This window comes from Myxocyprinus asiaticus, chromosome 45, assembly GCF_019703515.2.
Source record: "Myxocyprinus asiaticus isolate MX2 ecotype Aquarium Trade chromosome 45, UBuf_Myxa_2, whole genome shotgun sequence".
In the NCBI taxonomy this organism is placed as follows: Eukaryota; Metazoa; Chordata; class Actinopteri; order Cypriniformes; family Catostomidae; genus Myxocyprinus; species Myxocyprinus asiaticus.
Window position 1 is genome coordinate 29,202,571 of NC_059388.1, and position 15,651 is coordinate 29,218,221.

General features: G+C 35.6%; 2 protein-coding genes across 4 annotated transcripts; both read right to left on the reverse strand.

The window, feature by feature from the left end:
- Positions 1–37: 37 nt before the first annotated feature.
- On the reverse strand, positions 38–4,488 carry LOC127435290 (cAMP-dependent protein kinase type II-alpha regulatory subunit-like). Its single transcript, XM_051688644.1, has 9 exons — positions 4,354–4,488; positions 4,182–4,265; positions 3,937–4,043; positions 3,680–3,833; positions 3,419–3,520; positions 3,249–3,323; positions 1,487–1,555; positions 1,251–1,359; positions 38–1,151 (listed from the first exon to the last, which is right to left on the reverse strand). The coding sequence occupies exons 1-9, from the start codon at positions 4,486–4,488 to the stop codon at positions 1,030–1,032; spliced, it is 957 nt and encodes a 318-aa protein (XP_051544604.1). The 3' UTR covers positions 38–1,029.
- Positions 4,489–4,608: 120 nt separating this feature from the next.
- LOC127435274 (phosphatidylinositol 4,5-bisphosphate 3-kinase catalytic subunit gamma isoform-like) lies at positions 4,609–13,527 on the reverse strand. 3 transcript variants are annotated; one of them, XM_051688607.1, is made up of 12 exons: positions 13,266–13,527; positions 10,291–12,284; positions 9,968–10,033; positions 9,655–9,880; positions 9,464–9,567; positions 9,154–9,300; positions 8,975–9,065; positions 8,748–8,878; positions 8,260–8,371; positions 8,006–8,163; positions 7,660–7,918; positions 4,609–4,698 (listed from the first exon to the last, which is right to left on the reverse strand). In XM_051688607.1, exons 2-12 carry the CDS (start codon positions 12,274–12,276, stop codon positions 4,649–4,651), a joined length of 3,330 nt encoding a protein of 1,109 aa, XP_051544567.1. In that variant the 5' UTR covers positions 12,277–12,284; positions 13,266–13,527; the 3' UTR covers positions 4,609–4,648. The 3 variants fall into 3 exon arrangements, with proteins under 3 accessions (XP_051544567.1, XP_051544569.1, XP_051544568.1); XM_051688609.1 differs by lacking the exon at positions 4,609–4,698 and adding an exon at positions 4,711–7,535; XM_051688608.1 differs by lacking the exon at positions 4,609–4,698 and having other exon boundaries at positions 4,712–7,918.
- Between the last annotated feature and the right edge of the window lie 2,124 nt (positions 13,528–15,651).

Here is a 15,651-nt window from a genome sequence, read left to right on the forward strand (position 1 = left end):
GTCAAGAGCCGTGTTTTATTCATGATACAGCTCTGTTATTGTGTTCTTAAAGGGATAGTTCACCCAAAATGAAAATTCTGTCTTTATTTATTCACGCTTCAGTGACCATTTATTTCCATTGTATGGAGAGAAATTTTTTTTTTTAAAAAGTGACTGAAACATACTGTTTTAAATTTTGGGTGAAATATCCCTTTAAGAAATATTCGATATTATGAGATTTACCCATAAATGGAAAGGTAGATTTATGCAAATGTAATAAAAAACTGCTTGATTGAAAATGAATTATACATTCTTTTTACTTGCATCAATTAACAATACAAAATAAAACAAAAGAACAAGTTATAAATTAAAACAAAGTGTAAATTTGAAACGGACCTATACATATAAAGTCTATTACTCTATTCAAAATGCAACACAAATATAAACTATTACTTTTCTGAACAAAGAGTTGGTTAAATAATCGAGCCAAAATACTTGCATTTGTAACTGCAGATAAAACATGGACATTTACAAACCATGCAACAAAAAATGTACCCTGTTGTTTGTGCTTTCTGTACTGTCCTTTTCTGTGTTATGTGTTCAGAATTCATGAGACGATCAGGCACAAAATTACTACTATGTTAAGAAGTCTTAACATTGGTTTACATTACAAAAACAGTGAAACTACCAAAAGTATTTTCAAACTGATATGAAGATGTACCTGGTACATTGTGACATAACTTTGATGTCTTTCCATCAGTGAACAGAATACATACAGAAAAACACAGATAGTAAACTAATACTGGCATCAACAGAAATGTTTGCAAAACTGCCTTTTTCAAATACAGTCAAAAATGTAATATACAATAGTATGCAAATATCTAGCAAAACTAAGTTTCAACTGAAACACATTTCTAAAACATGTAACAATGTAACAAAAGAATCATTTTAAAATAAAATATAACCATGTAATATTGTATAATGTAAGCATATGTAGGGTAACAAACAATATAGAAAAAAGCCAGTCATATAGTATAGGCTTTGTACTCTTCACACTGTTCCTGTGTTTTTGTTAAAAAGTTTGATCATCTGCTTGTCGTAGTAGGACATGTTCCTCTTCATGATGTCGATAGCGGGACCAAGTAGCCTCTCAAAAGCCTGAATGTCCATCACTACCAACAGATACACAGTGAGACAGTTAGCTTAAAGTTGGACAACATGTGAATCACATCAGAAATGTATAAGGATTCAAATCTTATCAGTTGTCAAACCTAAGCATTTGACATTTCCCACGGCGTAAGCAGAGGCAGTCTGAGTTTTGTCTGAGACCAGCTCTCCAAAATACTGTCCTTCAGAGTAGGTGGATTCTTCTACCTCGTTCTGGTTGGAAAATACGGTGAGGCAGAAGGTTAATTCCCCAAAGGAAAGCATGGCTTAAGCTAATATAAGTAAAATCACACCCTATGAAGGAGCAAAACTGGAACTGCTACATGGAACAAACACTTACCCCACCCTTGTCGATGGCTAGTCTCACTTGACCAGATTCAATGATGTAGAGGCAACAAGCAACATCTCCCTTGAAAGACAAGTGGTCTGACAGTGTGCATAAGCCGAGAATTGTTTAGGAAACATACGCTAGTATTCAGACGTGAATACTTGTTGACACATTGCAAGTGCACAGTTTCGTTAACGTAACGATGTATTTTACTGTTGCTCTGGTAGAACTCAATTTCTGTACCATTAAACTGACTGAAGCATATTCAGGTAGCTAGGTAGCTATATACTGACAGTCTAAGCTAACTACCGAGCCGGTTTCAGGTCTTAATTTAGCAGCTGTGCACCATTCAGAATTGAATTAAGAATGCCAATTAAATTCCAGTTCAATTCCTGATTTTAAAATGAATTTGAATTGAGATAGCAAACTGTGTAAGGGCCAAATTACTTAAAAAATATTTCAATATTTCAATAAATCATTAAATGCATAATAAAATTGTTAAAAAAGGATATAATTATAAACATAAATTAAGTTTACATCCATTTTCATTTTAGCATTATCTTTGAGTTGATTTTTCATTTAAGCATGAACTTCATGTCTTTTCATTTTTATTTTCAGGAATACGGCTATCAGCAATTTTGTCAACATTTTGGTTGGCGTTTTTCCTTTCTTTCAGTAATGCATCTTGATGCAACTTTTCTATTACATTATACTCAACATACTTTATTAAATATAATAAATAATGATTGAAATGCCACCTAAAGGCATTTGTTTTCCATTTATTCCAATATATACAGTATAATATATTTTATTTTAAGGAGCATGGTGGAAGAGCATTTCCTATAATGCTTTAATTTACTCAATATTTTACACAAGCAACAGATTCTAATTTTGATCTATTCATATGACATTATCTGAATTTGATCTATTTTTATGACATTATCTGAAAACTATGTGGTGGACCATTTCTTAAAATTGTTTTAATGGCTGCTAATTTCACTTAGCTTAGATAAATAGACTCTATGCACAGTCGTTTCCGCATTTAGCCCCAGTGGCCACCGCAACTTCCGGTTCAAGCGCCGGAAGCAATCTATGCCTACCGTTTCAATGAGTGCTGTCTACATGACTTTTTACACTTGCTGTTTGGAAGATCTTCCATGGATTACTGTGAATGATGTCAATCGCAATGTGAGGCGGCTGGCATCTGTACTTGTAGGCTGGCAAGCTTCTGGAACTCATCACTAAAACTAAATGTTTTAATATAATATACTAAAATGTTATGTTTACTACAGTTAATAATTATATATATATATATATATATATATATACATACTATAATATAATTAGTTGTGATCGATAGTTAATCGAAAAGTGAAAGAGTTTGCTACTACCACAGCTTGCTATCGGAGAGTACTATACTGGAAATTTGCATAGCCACTGAGGTTTTAGTGTAATTATGTAGGCAAAATGCCGTGCATAGAGTTAATTCTACCTATATGAGGGAATAAACATCATTCATCTAAAATGATTGTAATTATTAATGTCACAAAATGTGCCTGGTTGTGTTTGACTAATGAAATTATACAGTTGTGTGACTGTGTGGAGTTTCCACTTTCTGTCATTCAAATTCAGCTGCGGATGTGGCCAATTCAATTCACATTCCTTCTCATGTAATTCTGAATTTTGCCCAACCCTGTAATTTAATCCTCAGGTATAATACTCAAAGAACTTTTTTTTGTGTGTGTGTGTTGTCATGTGAAAAAGAAACAATTACCTGAGCAATAATGGTCTCTCCATCTCTATACCGTTTACAGGTTAGAACATCTACTAGTTTCATCTTCTCCGCAGGCTACAAAAAGACCAAAGTAAAGTCTGTTATCAATCAAGCCCTTCTCAAAGACACAAAGAAGCTATTCTATATGGAAAAAAAAAGGCAGTGACTACCTCAAGAGAGCTGAGAGTTGGATGTGACTCAATGAGAACTTCGTACAACTTCCTCTTCTTGGCGTTATTCCGACCAATGATCCTTTGGAAGGTCATCCTGTCCTAGAACGTAAAAAAAGGTCTATGAGTTATTCAAAACCAGAGATTTTGGAGTTTCTAAACAAATAGTTTTAGTCACAATGAACACTTCCCATGTGACTTCAAGTATTTTTGAAAGGCTTGTTGTTGATAGACAAATCCAAAAAAGGTAGATGCACTTGCCAGACACCACAGAGCTCCGAGTGAGGCAGCAATGATTGTTGCCACCCATGGTGTGTTGTACATCAGGGCGAGTTCTCCAAAACTACCATGGTTTTTGTAGGTTCCAACCACTATCTCTTTTCCATCTATTGTAATAAGGATATTGAAAGAGCCCCTGAAAAAGTCAAAGAACAGTGGTAAAGTGAAAGGTAGTCACTACCTCTTGCCTAAGTAGTGCTTATTGGCTCTGTTTACTATCTATTATTATCTGTTCCCACCTTTCGATGACATAAAAGTTATCTCCATCTTCACCCTGATTGATAACATGCTCGCCCTTCTTCACAACCTTCTCAAACATGGCGTCCAACACTTCTTCCATCTGCTCCTGCTCAGAGACAAGCAGAGTATCATTTTAATCCAGCACTGATGATGAATTTGATCAATGAAATTAGGGTTTAAGTGTGTATTCTCGGAACACCAGAGAAGACATTTCTTCTTCACCAAAGACAACCTCCTGACTTACCTCCTCCAGATTCTTGAAAAGAAAAATGTCTTTAAAAGCCTCTTGCAGACGATTTCTCTGTTCATTTGTTTTGGGGTGAGTGATCTAGTGCATCGAATGAAGCAAGTACACTTAGTGTTAATTTTTTACCATGATAAAAACAGTATTAATGGGTCTTGATTAGCTTTCTAACCCTGGGATCCTTGTCCTCCTCATCATCTTCATCAGGGTTATAAGGCTCTGCAGACACTAAACACATATTTATGAATGTTTTCAGATGGTTAGACATGTAATTTTCAAGTATATTCAGTGTTGTTTTAACTTTCATCAAGTAAAGTAGTTAGACCTGAGTGGAAAAAGAGTGGGCAGTTTGAAGAACCTTTGAAGAGCTCCCATGTAAATACAGTAAATATTTCCAGGTTTGGGGTTGACAGACACATTTGATGTCATTCACATACACTAGTGAATGACATTGAGAGGGCAAATGATTAAATGATCTTACCTGCAGCTCGTCGTACAAAGCTGTTGGTCACAGGTGCTATAAATCAGAAGACAGCAGGAAAAGTGTTTGATGATGTTGGAACTATAACTAATGAAAAATTAGTCTACTGATCAGTGATGTAAGAGTAAGAACATTCCAGAAAGAAGTAAAATTCACATAACCCGCCTAATAATATCAGTCTGGAAAAAAATATTTTTATATTTCACACTTACATTGTATTGTATAAGATATATAAACTGAGTTACACGTTTTTACATATGCATATTTCGATTTTGTTTATCTTGAATTGCCCTAAACTCTATATTTTCCCCATATTTTTTTATAAACAAAATAGTTTTTTAATTCATATAAAATGGTTAATTTATTAATTTAATTTACTGACATATTTACAGTATATATTTAAAATAGTATCCATTGATATTAAAATTATAATAAATTATAAATGTAATTATTTATTTTTTTAAATATTTTTTATAACAAATACACAACAATACAACATGCAAATCTGCATTACTGTTGCATGCTGTATTGTTGTATGACACGTGATAAAAGGTATATTTTCTATGGTAACCAGCAGTGATGAGAGATGGTACATTCTCTCGATCGCTTGTTTTCTATTTTTGGCATCGTGCAGGTAACTCCCTCCACTGTAAACTGGTACCGAAAACGTAAAACAATACAATAAAAAAATAAGGCTGGGCATAGAAATGCATCAATTCTTTGACTACAAACTCTTCAGACATGTTTAGTAAGTTCTGTTCTCTGTTTTAAGTGCAGCTGTGCTGTGTTCTGTTGTCACTATCACTGTGGAGGACCTGTTTTTAGATAAACAAAACGAGTTTTCACTTGAACGCCCCAATGTCGCGAGGGCGCTGCATGAACTGCTGCTCTTGTGCCTTATCATGAATGGAGCAGGAGATCAACGGTCAGTGAACATTTTCACTAAATAATACATTCGATTTCGGTTTGTTTCTCACCAAACCTTATCGTATACTGTCATAACAATCATGAGTCTCATGGAATAATTTATTAGACTTCTAAATTATACTTTTGTGTCCTTTTGAAGCTTGAAGAGGTGGTCACCATAAACAGCCATTGTATGACATCACTGAGCACACTTTTTTTTTTTTTTACAATTTCTCCCTTTGTGTTAAGAAAAAGAAAGAAATTCATATGGGGTTATAACAACACAGGGGTGAGTAAACAATGACTGAATTTTCATTTTTGGGTTAACTATCCCTTTAAGGTGTCCCTTTAACACCGTTGTACCCTATTGTTTTTTGTATGTTTTTTTTACTCTCTTCAAAGAACCACGGTACCACCACCACAGTACTTTTCTGTAGGGGGAAATCACTTACCAACCAGCTCCTCATCCTCATCTTCCAGCAGAGTTTCTTCGGTACTTGCAGGTGCTCGATTTCTGAGTGAACTGAAGTACCGCATTGAGAACTGCAGCAGATCATGCGGCTGATTCCTCAACACTTCCGCTGTGAACTCTGTCAACAGCTCTTTAAGGCCTTCTGGGATCTCTACACTCATTCTGAATTAATTAAATGGCGTTATAATGGGTAAATATGAAAAAGTAATCGATATTTATCAGATTATGTGTGAGTTTGTGACAGGTGATCGATGACAGCTCTCAACTCTCGCATCTATCGAAGCTGAAGTAACGGTTACTACACTCACGTGATCAGCAACGCTCATCAGGCGGGAATTCACTTCCCGCCAAAGTTCGTATTGTTATTCACCTTACCTTTTAAAACGCTTTACTACATAATTTGTAAAGTTTGTGAAGGAGATCCCATAACCATTTATTGTTTATTACAGTTAATAAACTAAATATGGTTTTTCAAAAATTATGGAAATTTGTTTTATTTTTTAGCTACTTAATATGGCACTGTATACTGCCTACTATATGTCATGGTAAACTTTTAAAACAGCAGTGTCACATGGTGATTTAAATGGCTTCCAGATGTCATACTTAATTTTTTATTATTTAATTTTGTGTTAAGATGTCTTAAAAATAGAGCTGTACAAAATCACAGCTGAGTACTTACGGTTCTTTCATCATACTGAAAAATGAAGGTATTGCCTTTTGAAATACATAATTCTGTGCAGTGTACTGTTGCATACTGTATACTACAAATGTTGACCCTGTCCTATGTGATGCACATCCTATGCACACTATGCACTGTGGAAATTTGGCATTCTGAACATTGGCCAGTTAGCATAGTTTTGATGTAGTAATAACTGCAGTAACTATAGAATTTTGGCAGAAACTACAATTATATTTGTATTTTTTTTACATAGGGTTAAAAGGTTGCTAAATGGCATCTTATTTAATATGGGGGTTGTGATATAATAGTTTTTAAAAATGTGTCAGCAAAAAAAAAGAAAAGAAAAAAAAAAGAGAATTCTCATGAAATTATTTTCAAAGCAATTTTAATATAAAAACATTAAATATTTATAAAAATAATTTCATGTTGGCATATGTAGGTGGTCCCAACAAAAGCTGTTCTCTAGCTGGTAAGATATCAAATTAAGAAATATTATTAACAATTATTATAATTTATATTTTCCCACCACCACCTTTTTATTTTTACCATGAAAACTAAATTATTGAGACACAGCTATTCTCAAATGTCATAGTCTGAAGATGTCACAAATTATTAGCAAATTTTGCCTCTTAAGAGACTTGAGTGGAATCTCAAACTTATACCAACAGCATACCAGCTCTTCTCCAGTGATCAGACTTCTGCTATTTACAGCTTGAATATGGGCATGTAGAACGATCCAGTCTCTTGGACAAAACAGACTTCACATATGTTACAGTGCAAATACCCAAGATTATAGCAAATATGCACCTTAAAAGCCTAAACAAAAGAGAGTAAACATAATTTAGGTCCTTAAAAACCTTTTTGGTTGAATTCTTCATCTAAAATTATCTGTACTGTACGCAGGATTGATGGCATGCTCAAGCTGAACGTTTCTCCACACCTTGTTTAATGCCTAGCACCAAGTGTAGGAACCAGTTGAACTGCACCGTCCAACCTTTGTCTCGACAGATCTCGATTTGGTCCAAGAAATGTTGTTTGGCTTCGTCCTCAGAGCGTCCGACTGTCAGCGCCTCCCGTATGTACTCGATGTCCTCCTTGCTGGTCAGCTGTGGCATACCCGTCATGAGCATCATAGAGAACAAGATGATGAGCAGGTTGGTCTGGTGTCTCAAAGCCAGGTAGGCCTTCAGGCAAACATTCTGTTTATAAGAAAGATTATGCTTAGTCACTGCAAAATAATATAATATGCTGTTACAGGTATGAGATAACAGAGTATATGTGTATACCTGAAATTTAAGGAAATTAGGGCTACTTTTTTTCCCGATCGCACCCATCACATAAAGGAAATCAGGAGTTAAGACAAAGGGCACTCGTTCCTTGCTTATCCCCAGGAAACTCTTGTAGTTTCCAAGTATATGTCCAAAATCAATGTGGAACAGGTTCCCTAGTTGCAAACATATACATTTTGTCTTTATTTCTTCAACTGATTATTAATCAAACTAAAGCATTCGATCCAAAATGATTTTATGATAGCAATTACCCGTTTCTGTGATCATTATGTTGTCGTTGTGACGATCACCAATGCCCAGGACATAGGTTGCCACACAATACCCTCCACAGGAGAACACAAACCGTTCTACAGCCTGCTGGTGCTGAAGAATAAGATGGGTGGGGATGGAAAAATGCACAACTATGAGATCCTCAATAACTGACATTTTTCACTGTGTACATTTGCATCAAGCAAACACAGACATGCAAACAAGTGAGGCAAACATTAAACATCTGACACTGTTTATCAGCAACATGACTTAACCACTTCATCAAGAACATGAACATGACTAAAACCACAAGCAATGAATTTTTTTTTTCCAAGAGAGCCTTTAAAAATAGCACACTGCATGTGTGCAGGTGCTATGTTTAGTCTTCACAAAGGCAACCCCTCTCAAACAAAGACCCTAATGCACCAGGAAGTGAGACCTTTCCTTCCTCGTTTGTACATACAACAGTTGGAATGGAAACAACATTTACCTTGTCCTCATTCACACACTTTTCACGAAGCCATTGGCTGAGGATTTCATCTTTAAAAGCACCAGTGTTCCCAACAGTACTTTGCTGAATGTTAGCGATAGTTGTGGCATCCTTCACTATTTCAATCATCCCTAAAAGATAGAAGTTAATTTCTTAAATTTTTCATTATAAGAACCCCAGAGAATTGTATTAATACATTTTAAAAACAATAAATCCACCAACATTACCAATTTTATTTCCCGTGGAAATACAGCCATATGGTAACAAAGACAGATCCAAGCATTCCAGCTCCCAGATAGACTCCATTATTACCAAAATCTGTAAGAAAAACATGTCTATTAAAAAGACAGCATAGATAAATTGATTGATGACTGCATCCATGCATTTATATGGTGATAACACCCACCTGTAATATCAGCATGTCCTGACGAAGGTCATCCCCATCTTTAAAGATTATCCCAATAGTGTCACTCGACAGGGTGGTAGGGTCAGCTTGCTTAAACTGCAGCCACAAGGGTTTCTTCTTGGATGCCATTACTTTGCATTGTTCAATCTGTAAATAATAACATATTCACCTAAAGGGATCTTGACATTTTGGGTGTTTTAAAGTTATCCGAGATAATCAAATTAAAAATGGGGTATAATAAATAGTGGAGATTGAAATTAAATACAGAATGCATTGGAGCAAAGTAGAAGTTAAAATTTGTTTTACGTACTACCAGTGCCCCAGCCCGTAGGCCTGGGTCATAAGGTACTTTGAAGCTCTCTGGCAACCCGGACATCTGCAGATCTTCCAGTTTCTGACGCAGCTGAAAAATAACTATAGTGTTCCCACCAGATTAGATATAAATGCACTGCGGGGACCTAATGCAATACACTAGGGACAAATATTGGCTGTAGTCATTACCTTGTGCGGACACGTCATACTTTTCAGCAGACACAAGCTTAATCTCACGGGTGACTCTTTGCAAGGCCTCTGTTATCTCCAGCTGCTTCCTGAAGTCCTGCAGCATAGCTTCACCACAGCCACGGAGGTAAGATTCCAGGATTACAGCATACCGTTGCTGGTAATGCATGGATTGAGCAATTTCACTACGCAAGAACCAGAACAGGAAGTGGCCAATCCGCTTGCTCTGCAAAAGAGTCACAAGATTTGTCCTATTACACTGAAAACACTTCAAACTGGTTCAATGCTTTAGACAGATCAGGTTTTGACTTACTCTAAGTGCACGTTTGAGGAGGAACCTGGCAAGTGCACTGTCATGGTACGGTTCAAATTTAACAGCCTAGAAGACAACGAATAACCGGCAGATTAACTTTCTTTTAATTACATATAAAGTTGCATAGAACAAAATCTTTGGCTTACATTGTTTACAAAGGCACATCAGGAGGTCAGTCAGTTCATGTTATGTAAATACTTCCTTTGAATAATCATTTTAATAGCTAACTGAAGTTTCTTTGTTCATGTTGAGTTAGTATGTCTGTGCTGGTATGCAAAACCAACCACAGAGAGTTTCACTCTTGTAAATCACCTGAACCATACCTGAACAAGCTGCAGGAGATACCGTAGAACATCATCATCTCCTAGAGTCTCTAACTTTCTGACGGCCATAGTGCGGACAATTTCATCAGAAAAGTGGCAGTCCAGTAACTGTAAAGCCAGACCCACATCATGTGAGCTTCGGTCCCATATGGTACTCCGATCCAGTAGCTGATGTGTTATTGTCACAGCCTCTTGTTTGCCCCATTTTACAGAAGAAAGAAACTTGGGATATGCTTTGGGATCCCGCATACAATCCTGCCTGAAGTGCCAAAGCAGCTCTTTATCTTCTGCACTGAGTGGATGCAGAGGGTCAGTAGCAATAATCTGCTCAAACTGTTTCCGCAAGTGATTGGGCATCTCTCTCTTCCCTCTCTCCCCTTCCATGTCTGAGTCTTGAGAATCCTTGCTCTTAGGGAGAGCCACAGGGTAGCAATACTTGTCTAGAAGAATAGCGACAGCCATGGAAGTGGTCTTGTCTGGGTTAGTGGCAGATGTAAGCTTGTCGGCATTAACACTGCTGTTATCTTCACTTTTCTCTGGCATCTTCCACATATGCAAGATGAACTCCCCTTGTCTAAGTAGAGACCTGTGGTCCACCAATAACAGGTTGACGTAGTAGAGCAAGCGGCTCTTGCTTTTGCAGTCATTTTCCTTGCAAGTTTGAGTCTGGGCTTTTCCACAAGACACCTGTAGACTGAGTCGTGCTCCTTTGGGTAAGTCCTTAATCTTTATATTGAATTCCAGCCAGGTGTTCCAAAGCACCTCGTCTGTGAAGGGTTTCGAGGTTGTCCTCTCTTGGGCCAGCAACTGCTGACCATGATAAATACTGGCCTCAACAAACACAATCAGCTCAGAATTGCGTGGAAGGACTGGTATGTCAATCCCCAAAATCTTCACCCTGAATTTTCGATTGCAGTCCCATAGGGAGATGGTGAACACCTTCTCGTGGTCTTTCTCAGTGATGGTCAATTGTTCATGAGTGCCAGCTACACCAGTGCAGTCATCAACCTGCGACCAGTCTTCCTTTTGGACTACATCTTGTTCTGGGTTTGGCGGGGGCTCTAACACCAAATGGATCTCTTCGCCGTTTTTAAGACATTGTCTGATCCAGTGGAAGTCTTTGATAGCATAGTTGCCATATAGGTATTCCTCTCTTCCGCAAACTCTCAAGACAAAATCAGATTCGCTGACGTCCTCTGATATGCCTAAAAGTGCTCTCTTATTAGCAATCTTGGCAAAGAAGCTCTGAAGAACCTGTACAGGTGTATCATCTATAGATACCTTAATGGTCTGGCTTGTTGTCTCCTTGTGTATCACAACCAGAATGTGGTTGTTACTTATTTTGCTCAGAATGTATTCAGGGACAGGCTTTGTGGTTATACAGGGATCCATTGAATAAAGTTTCGGATCTCTGTCAGACAGTTCGATTTTCCGAGGGGTGAGTAGCTTTCTGCGTGTGAATTCCAGTTCGTCGTCATGGACGTTGCTGACATCTGTAACATCATATCCAATGAGATGGTTCAGAAACCTTTGGTACTGAAGAGATTCATCAGATGCTTGCGGCCTAATAGCCAAATGAATTTTCCCCACCTCTTTTCTCAACGCTTTCCAGTAGCGGATACAGTCAAGGGTTTGGAACACCTGGTGCTTGTCATAGATCTCATACCAGTTGCCTTTTTTCTGATAGAGGAGAATGCAGTGGTCTGGCGAGTATTTCTGGTAAAATTCTGGGCATAGCTTTGTGGTAACTGCTCTTTGCCAGAGCTGAACCTTCACCTGCTCTACCGTCCAATTCCCAGTCACGTCTAATTGCAGTGTGTCAGAGCTCTTGCTTGTTTTGTTGGTGGTGGGCAGTACAAACTCAACAGCTATGTGATCCATGTGTACAGCTGAGCTAGATGTGAATGCTTTCATCTTCCTTCTCCTCCTCTTGTTTTCCTCTCTACGAACTACTGGTGGCTCATCATCACTAGCTTGTTGTTCCATAACCTATGCTAAAAGTAATTAAAACAAGAAAATAATGTTCAAAATATGGACTGGAACTGGCTTTTTCACTGCACATATAGGAGAATGAATGCAAAGCCATAACCACCACAAAAATTAGATTAGTGGTTAGTTAATATGGGGTTTTCAATGGCTGAAACCCCAACGCTAACCTCCAATTCTAAATACTTGGTTAATTTGCTGTTATACCACTTGTTGCTTGTTTGGTGAAATAAAAATCATTTAATTCTAACATTGTACCCAATATTATAAGTACAATAATATTATCGGGCAGTGGCCCCCTCCTCCTCCACCAATTCCTGAATATTTGGTTGACCTTTATAGTCATGAATGAATGTGTGCATGAATAGATAAACAAATTAGCTATGGTTATTATTCAATGATGACACCTAAACATTGCTTCCACAAACCATTCAAATTTGAATGGGACTCCATTAACACAATCTTTTAATATGGCTATTAAGTAACAAGTGTACAGGTTAAACTATTGTCTCGAAACAATTTGTCAAATATACTTTTTTGTCTTTGGTACCCAATTATCATTTTATTTTCAGATATTTTCTCTAGACTTATTCTACTCTGCGTTATCTTTAAGGAAGCCACATAAGCAGGAAGCACGCATGTGTTAAACCCGCCAGAGAAACACGAATGTTCAAAAACAAAAGTCCACAAATAACGCGGACCGAAACATTGCAACCAATAAAGTAAATCATTCATACATTGATCAGTTTAGAAGAGGAACGTTAAAAGTCAAATTTACAGGAACCCACTGCCAACGCGGAAGTTTCTTAAAATAACCCTCTGTATGCATAAAGTTTGATATGCATTGTAAAAACAAAGCAATTTAGTCAAATTTATATTGTCTTTGTACAACAAAATAACAAGACACACTAATTACAATAACGAAACATCAGAAGTAACGGGTTTGCCTTAGGGCTGGTGTAAAAAAGTAGAATAATCTCACAACTCACCGTTCAGCAAACATAGAGCCAATGACTCTGGAGGTGGTCGAGAAAATACTTATGCATGGATGCAGTGAAACTCAATCCAGCAATCTAGACCTTATATAAAAGCTCTTATTCCAGGAATTATGATCCAAAATAAGTGCGATCTGTCAAAGACACGCGTTCATACCCTCCTCTCACCATCTGATCTCACTCATTATGGCTTGAACTGTTGCTTTCATTGGTTTGACACTAGACTCAGGGTCACTCTCTCTTCTGCGGTGAAATGTAACTAGTTTAGCTGATGCATGTGTTTTGCATAGACGATAATGGCTTAAGATATATTGCATTTTATAACAACAAGACTCTGGGTTATTCTCTCTTGCCATTCGATTGTTTTATATTTACTATGTGTTTTGCATTGACTTTGCATTATTTAGTATTATTGAGCACTGACTTGCATTTTAGGTTTATTTTTAATATATATATATATTTAAAAATAATAATAATTATATATATATATATATATATATATATATATATATATATATATATATATATATATATATATATAATGGTCTTTTTTCTATGTTTTATTAAAAAACATTATCTCTCATGTTAAAGACTCATAAAAGCTTTATTTAAAAACAAAAAATTCAACACATTTTAGGGCAACAACCTGCCTTTTTGTATTACTTGTGCAATGATATCCTCTAGTGGTGTGCCACATGTGTGCATGCAGCATTTGTTTTGTGTCATGTATGTTTATTGTTTAATATATTTACATCAATCTAGCTCTATTTCAGCACATTGTTTAATTATCCATATATTGTTTTATACCACTTGTTGCACCAATATAATCTCTTTGAGCAAGTATTGAAAAATTATTTTAAAAAATTATATCACCATTCTAATGTTATTGCCAATACTTACATAACAATAATATTAATGGGCATCATAGAAGCACCTGATAGCATCAGAGAAGTTTCTAATGAAAACAGAATATCTTATTTTTGTTTTCTGGTTTGAGTCACATGGCTGATTTAGCGCTTCTAATTGGCTGCAGGATGAAAACCCTTGCATTAGCACACCATGACAGAATCTACAACATTTTACTATTTTATTTTTGTTAAAAGAACTTAGAAAAACAGTGAGAATCACTTCTAGTATTACTGAGCCCAATGGGACTTTATCATTGAAAACTTACTATTTAATGTCTTATCTGGCTCCTCCTCTGTCCATTTTAATGTACGGCAGTTGCTGATCTGTGGAACAGACGTCAGGCGGAAATCTTCCCCATTGGCCAGTCAGAGAACGGCTACAACAGCCCCGCTTGGGTGGGGCCTGTCATTACGTCATTGTCAGCTTATCCACAGATTGGCCAGTCCGTCCCCTTTGCTCCCGCCCACTTTATATTTTTTATATAACTCTTTAAAATTGTATTTATTTTTTTATTGCTAGAAAACACATATATATACTTGCACAGAATACACTAAACTTTTCATACTAGTACTGAATATAATGATAACATTGCTTTGTAACAGACATCCATGCATAGTGAATATGGGATTTTTTTTTTGTTATATTATTATTAATAATATTATATATTTTTATTTTAAATATAGTGATTTTAAACTGTAGAAAATCTGGACTTTGGGGGAATGTTTTGGTTTAGACTATAACAATTAGCTAACAAAATAGAGTTGTTAACAATAAATTCTGTATTGTTTTTCAATAGTTTTTTTTTCAATTAAGTGTAAAAGTATACTAATAGAGTAACAAATAAATATTTGACAGCACTTCAAATGCCTGTAAGTAATTACATTCAGCTCTTTAGCAACTGAAATAGTACATTTTAATTTCTTATTATATATTTAACAGACTCAATAAACAAAATAAACTCAGTAAATATATGTATTTAAGTTTAAATTTGCCCAAATTCGCTTTAATGTAAACTAAAATCGACCAAACAAACTCAGTCCTAAAATTATATATATATATATATATATATATATATATATATATATATATATATATATATATATATATATATATAGTTTGTGTATATGTAGTATGTAGTATTTATTTATTTATTTTTTAATTTAGCCAAATTTGGTTTAATGTCAATTAAAATCATCCAAACAAACTCAGTCATGAAAATAAATGAAAATAAAAAATAAAATACAGTTGCACAAATATGCTTTAATGTAAATTTAAATCGATCAAATAAAACCAAAATACTTTTATGTGGTAATCTTAAAAAAAATAATAATAATAATAAATTACGATCAATATTACATAACACAATAACATAAGAAACAAACACCAACACAAACAATAATAAAAATACATTTTAATTTTAATTTCTTATTATAAATTTAACACACTCAATAAACAAAACAAACTCAGTTAT

Coding starts and splice junctions, on each gene's coding strand:
- LOC127435290 (XM_051688644.1), bottom strand. CDS start 4,488: ATGAAAGTTAAAACAACACTGAATATACTTGAAAATTACATGTCTAAC. Junction 4,266..4,353: donor AGGAGGACAAGGATCCCAGG/GTTAGAAAGCTA, acceptor TCGATGCACTAG/ATCACTCACCCCAAAACAAA. Junction 1,152..1,250: donor GGGAAATGTCAAATGCTTAG/GTTTGACAACTG, acceptor ATCTGTTGGTAG/TGATGGACATTCAGGCTTTT.
- LOC127435274 (XM_051688607.1), bottom strand. CDS start 12,276: ATGGAACAACAAGCTAGTGATGATGAGCCACCAGTAGTTCGTAGAGAG. Junction 10,034..10,290: donor ATCTCCTGCAGCTTGTTCAG/GTATGGTTCAGG, acceptor GTTGTCTTCTAG/GCTGTTAAATTTGAACCGTA. Junction 9,881..9,967: donor TCCTCAAACGTGCACTTAGA/GTAAGTCAAAAC, acceptor ACTCTTTTGCAG/AGCAAGCGGATTGGCCACTT.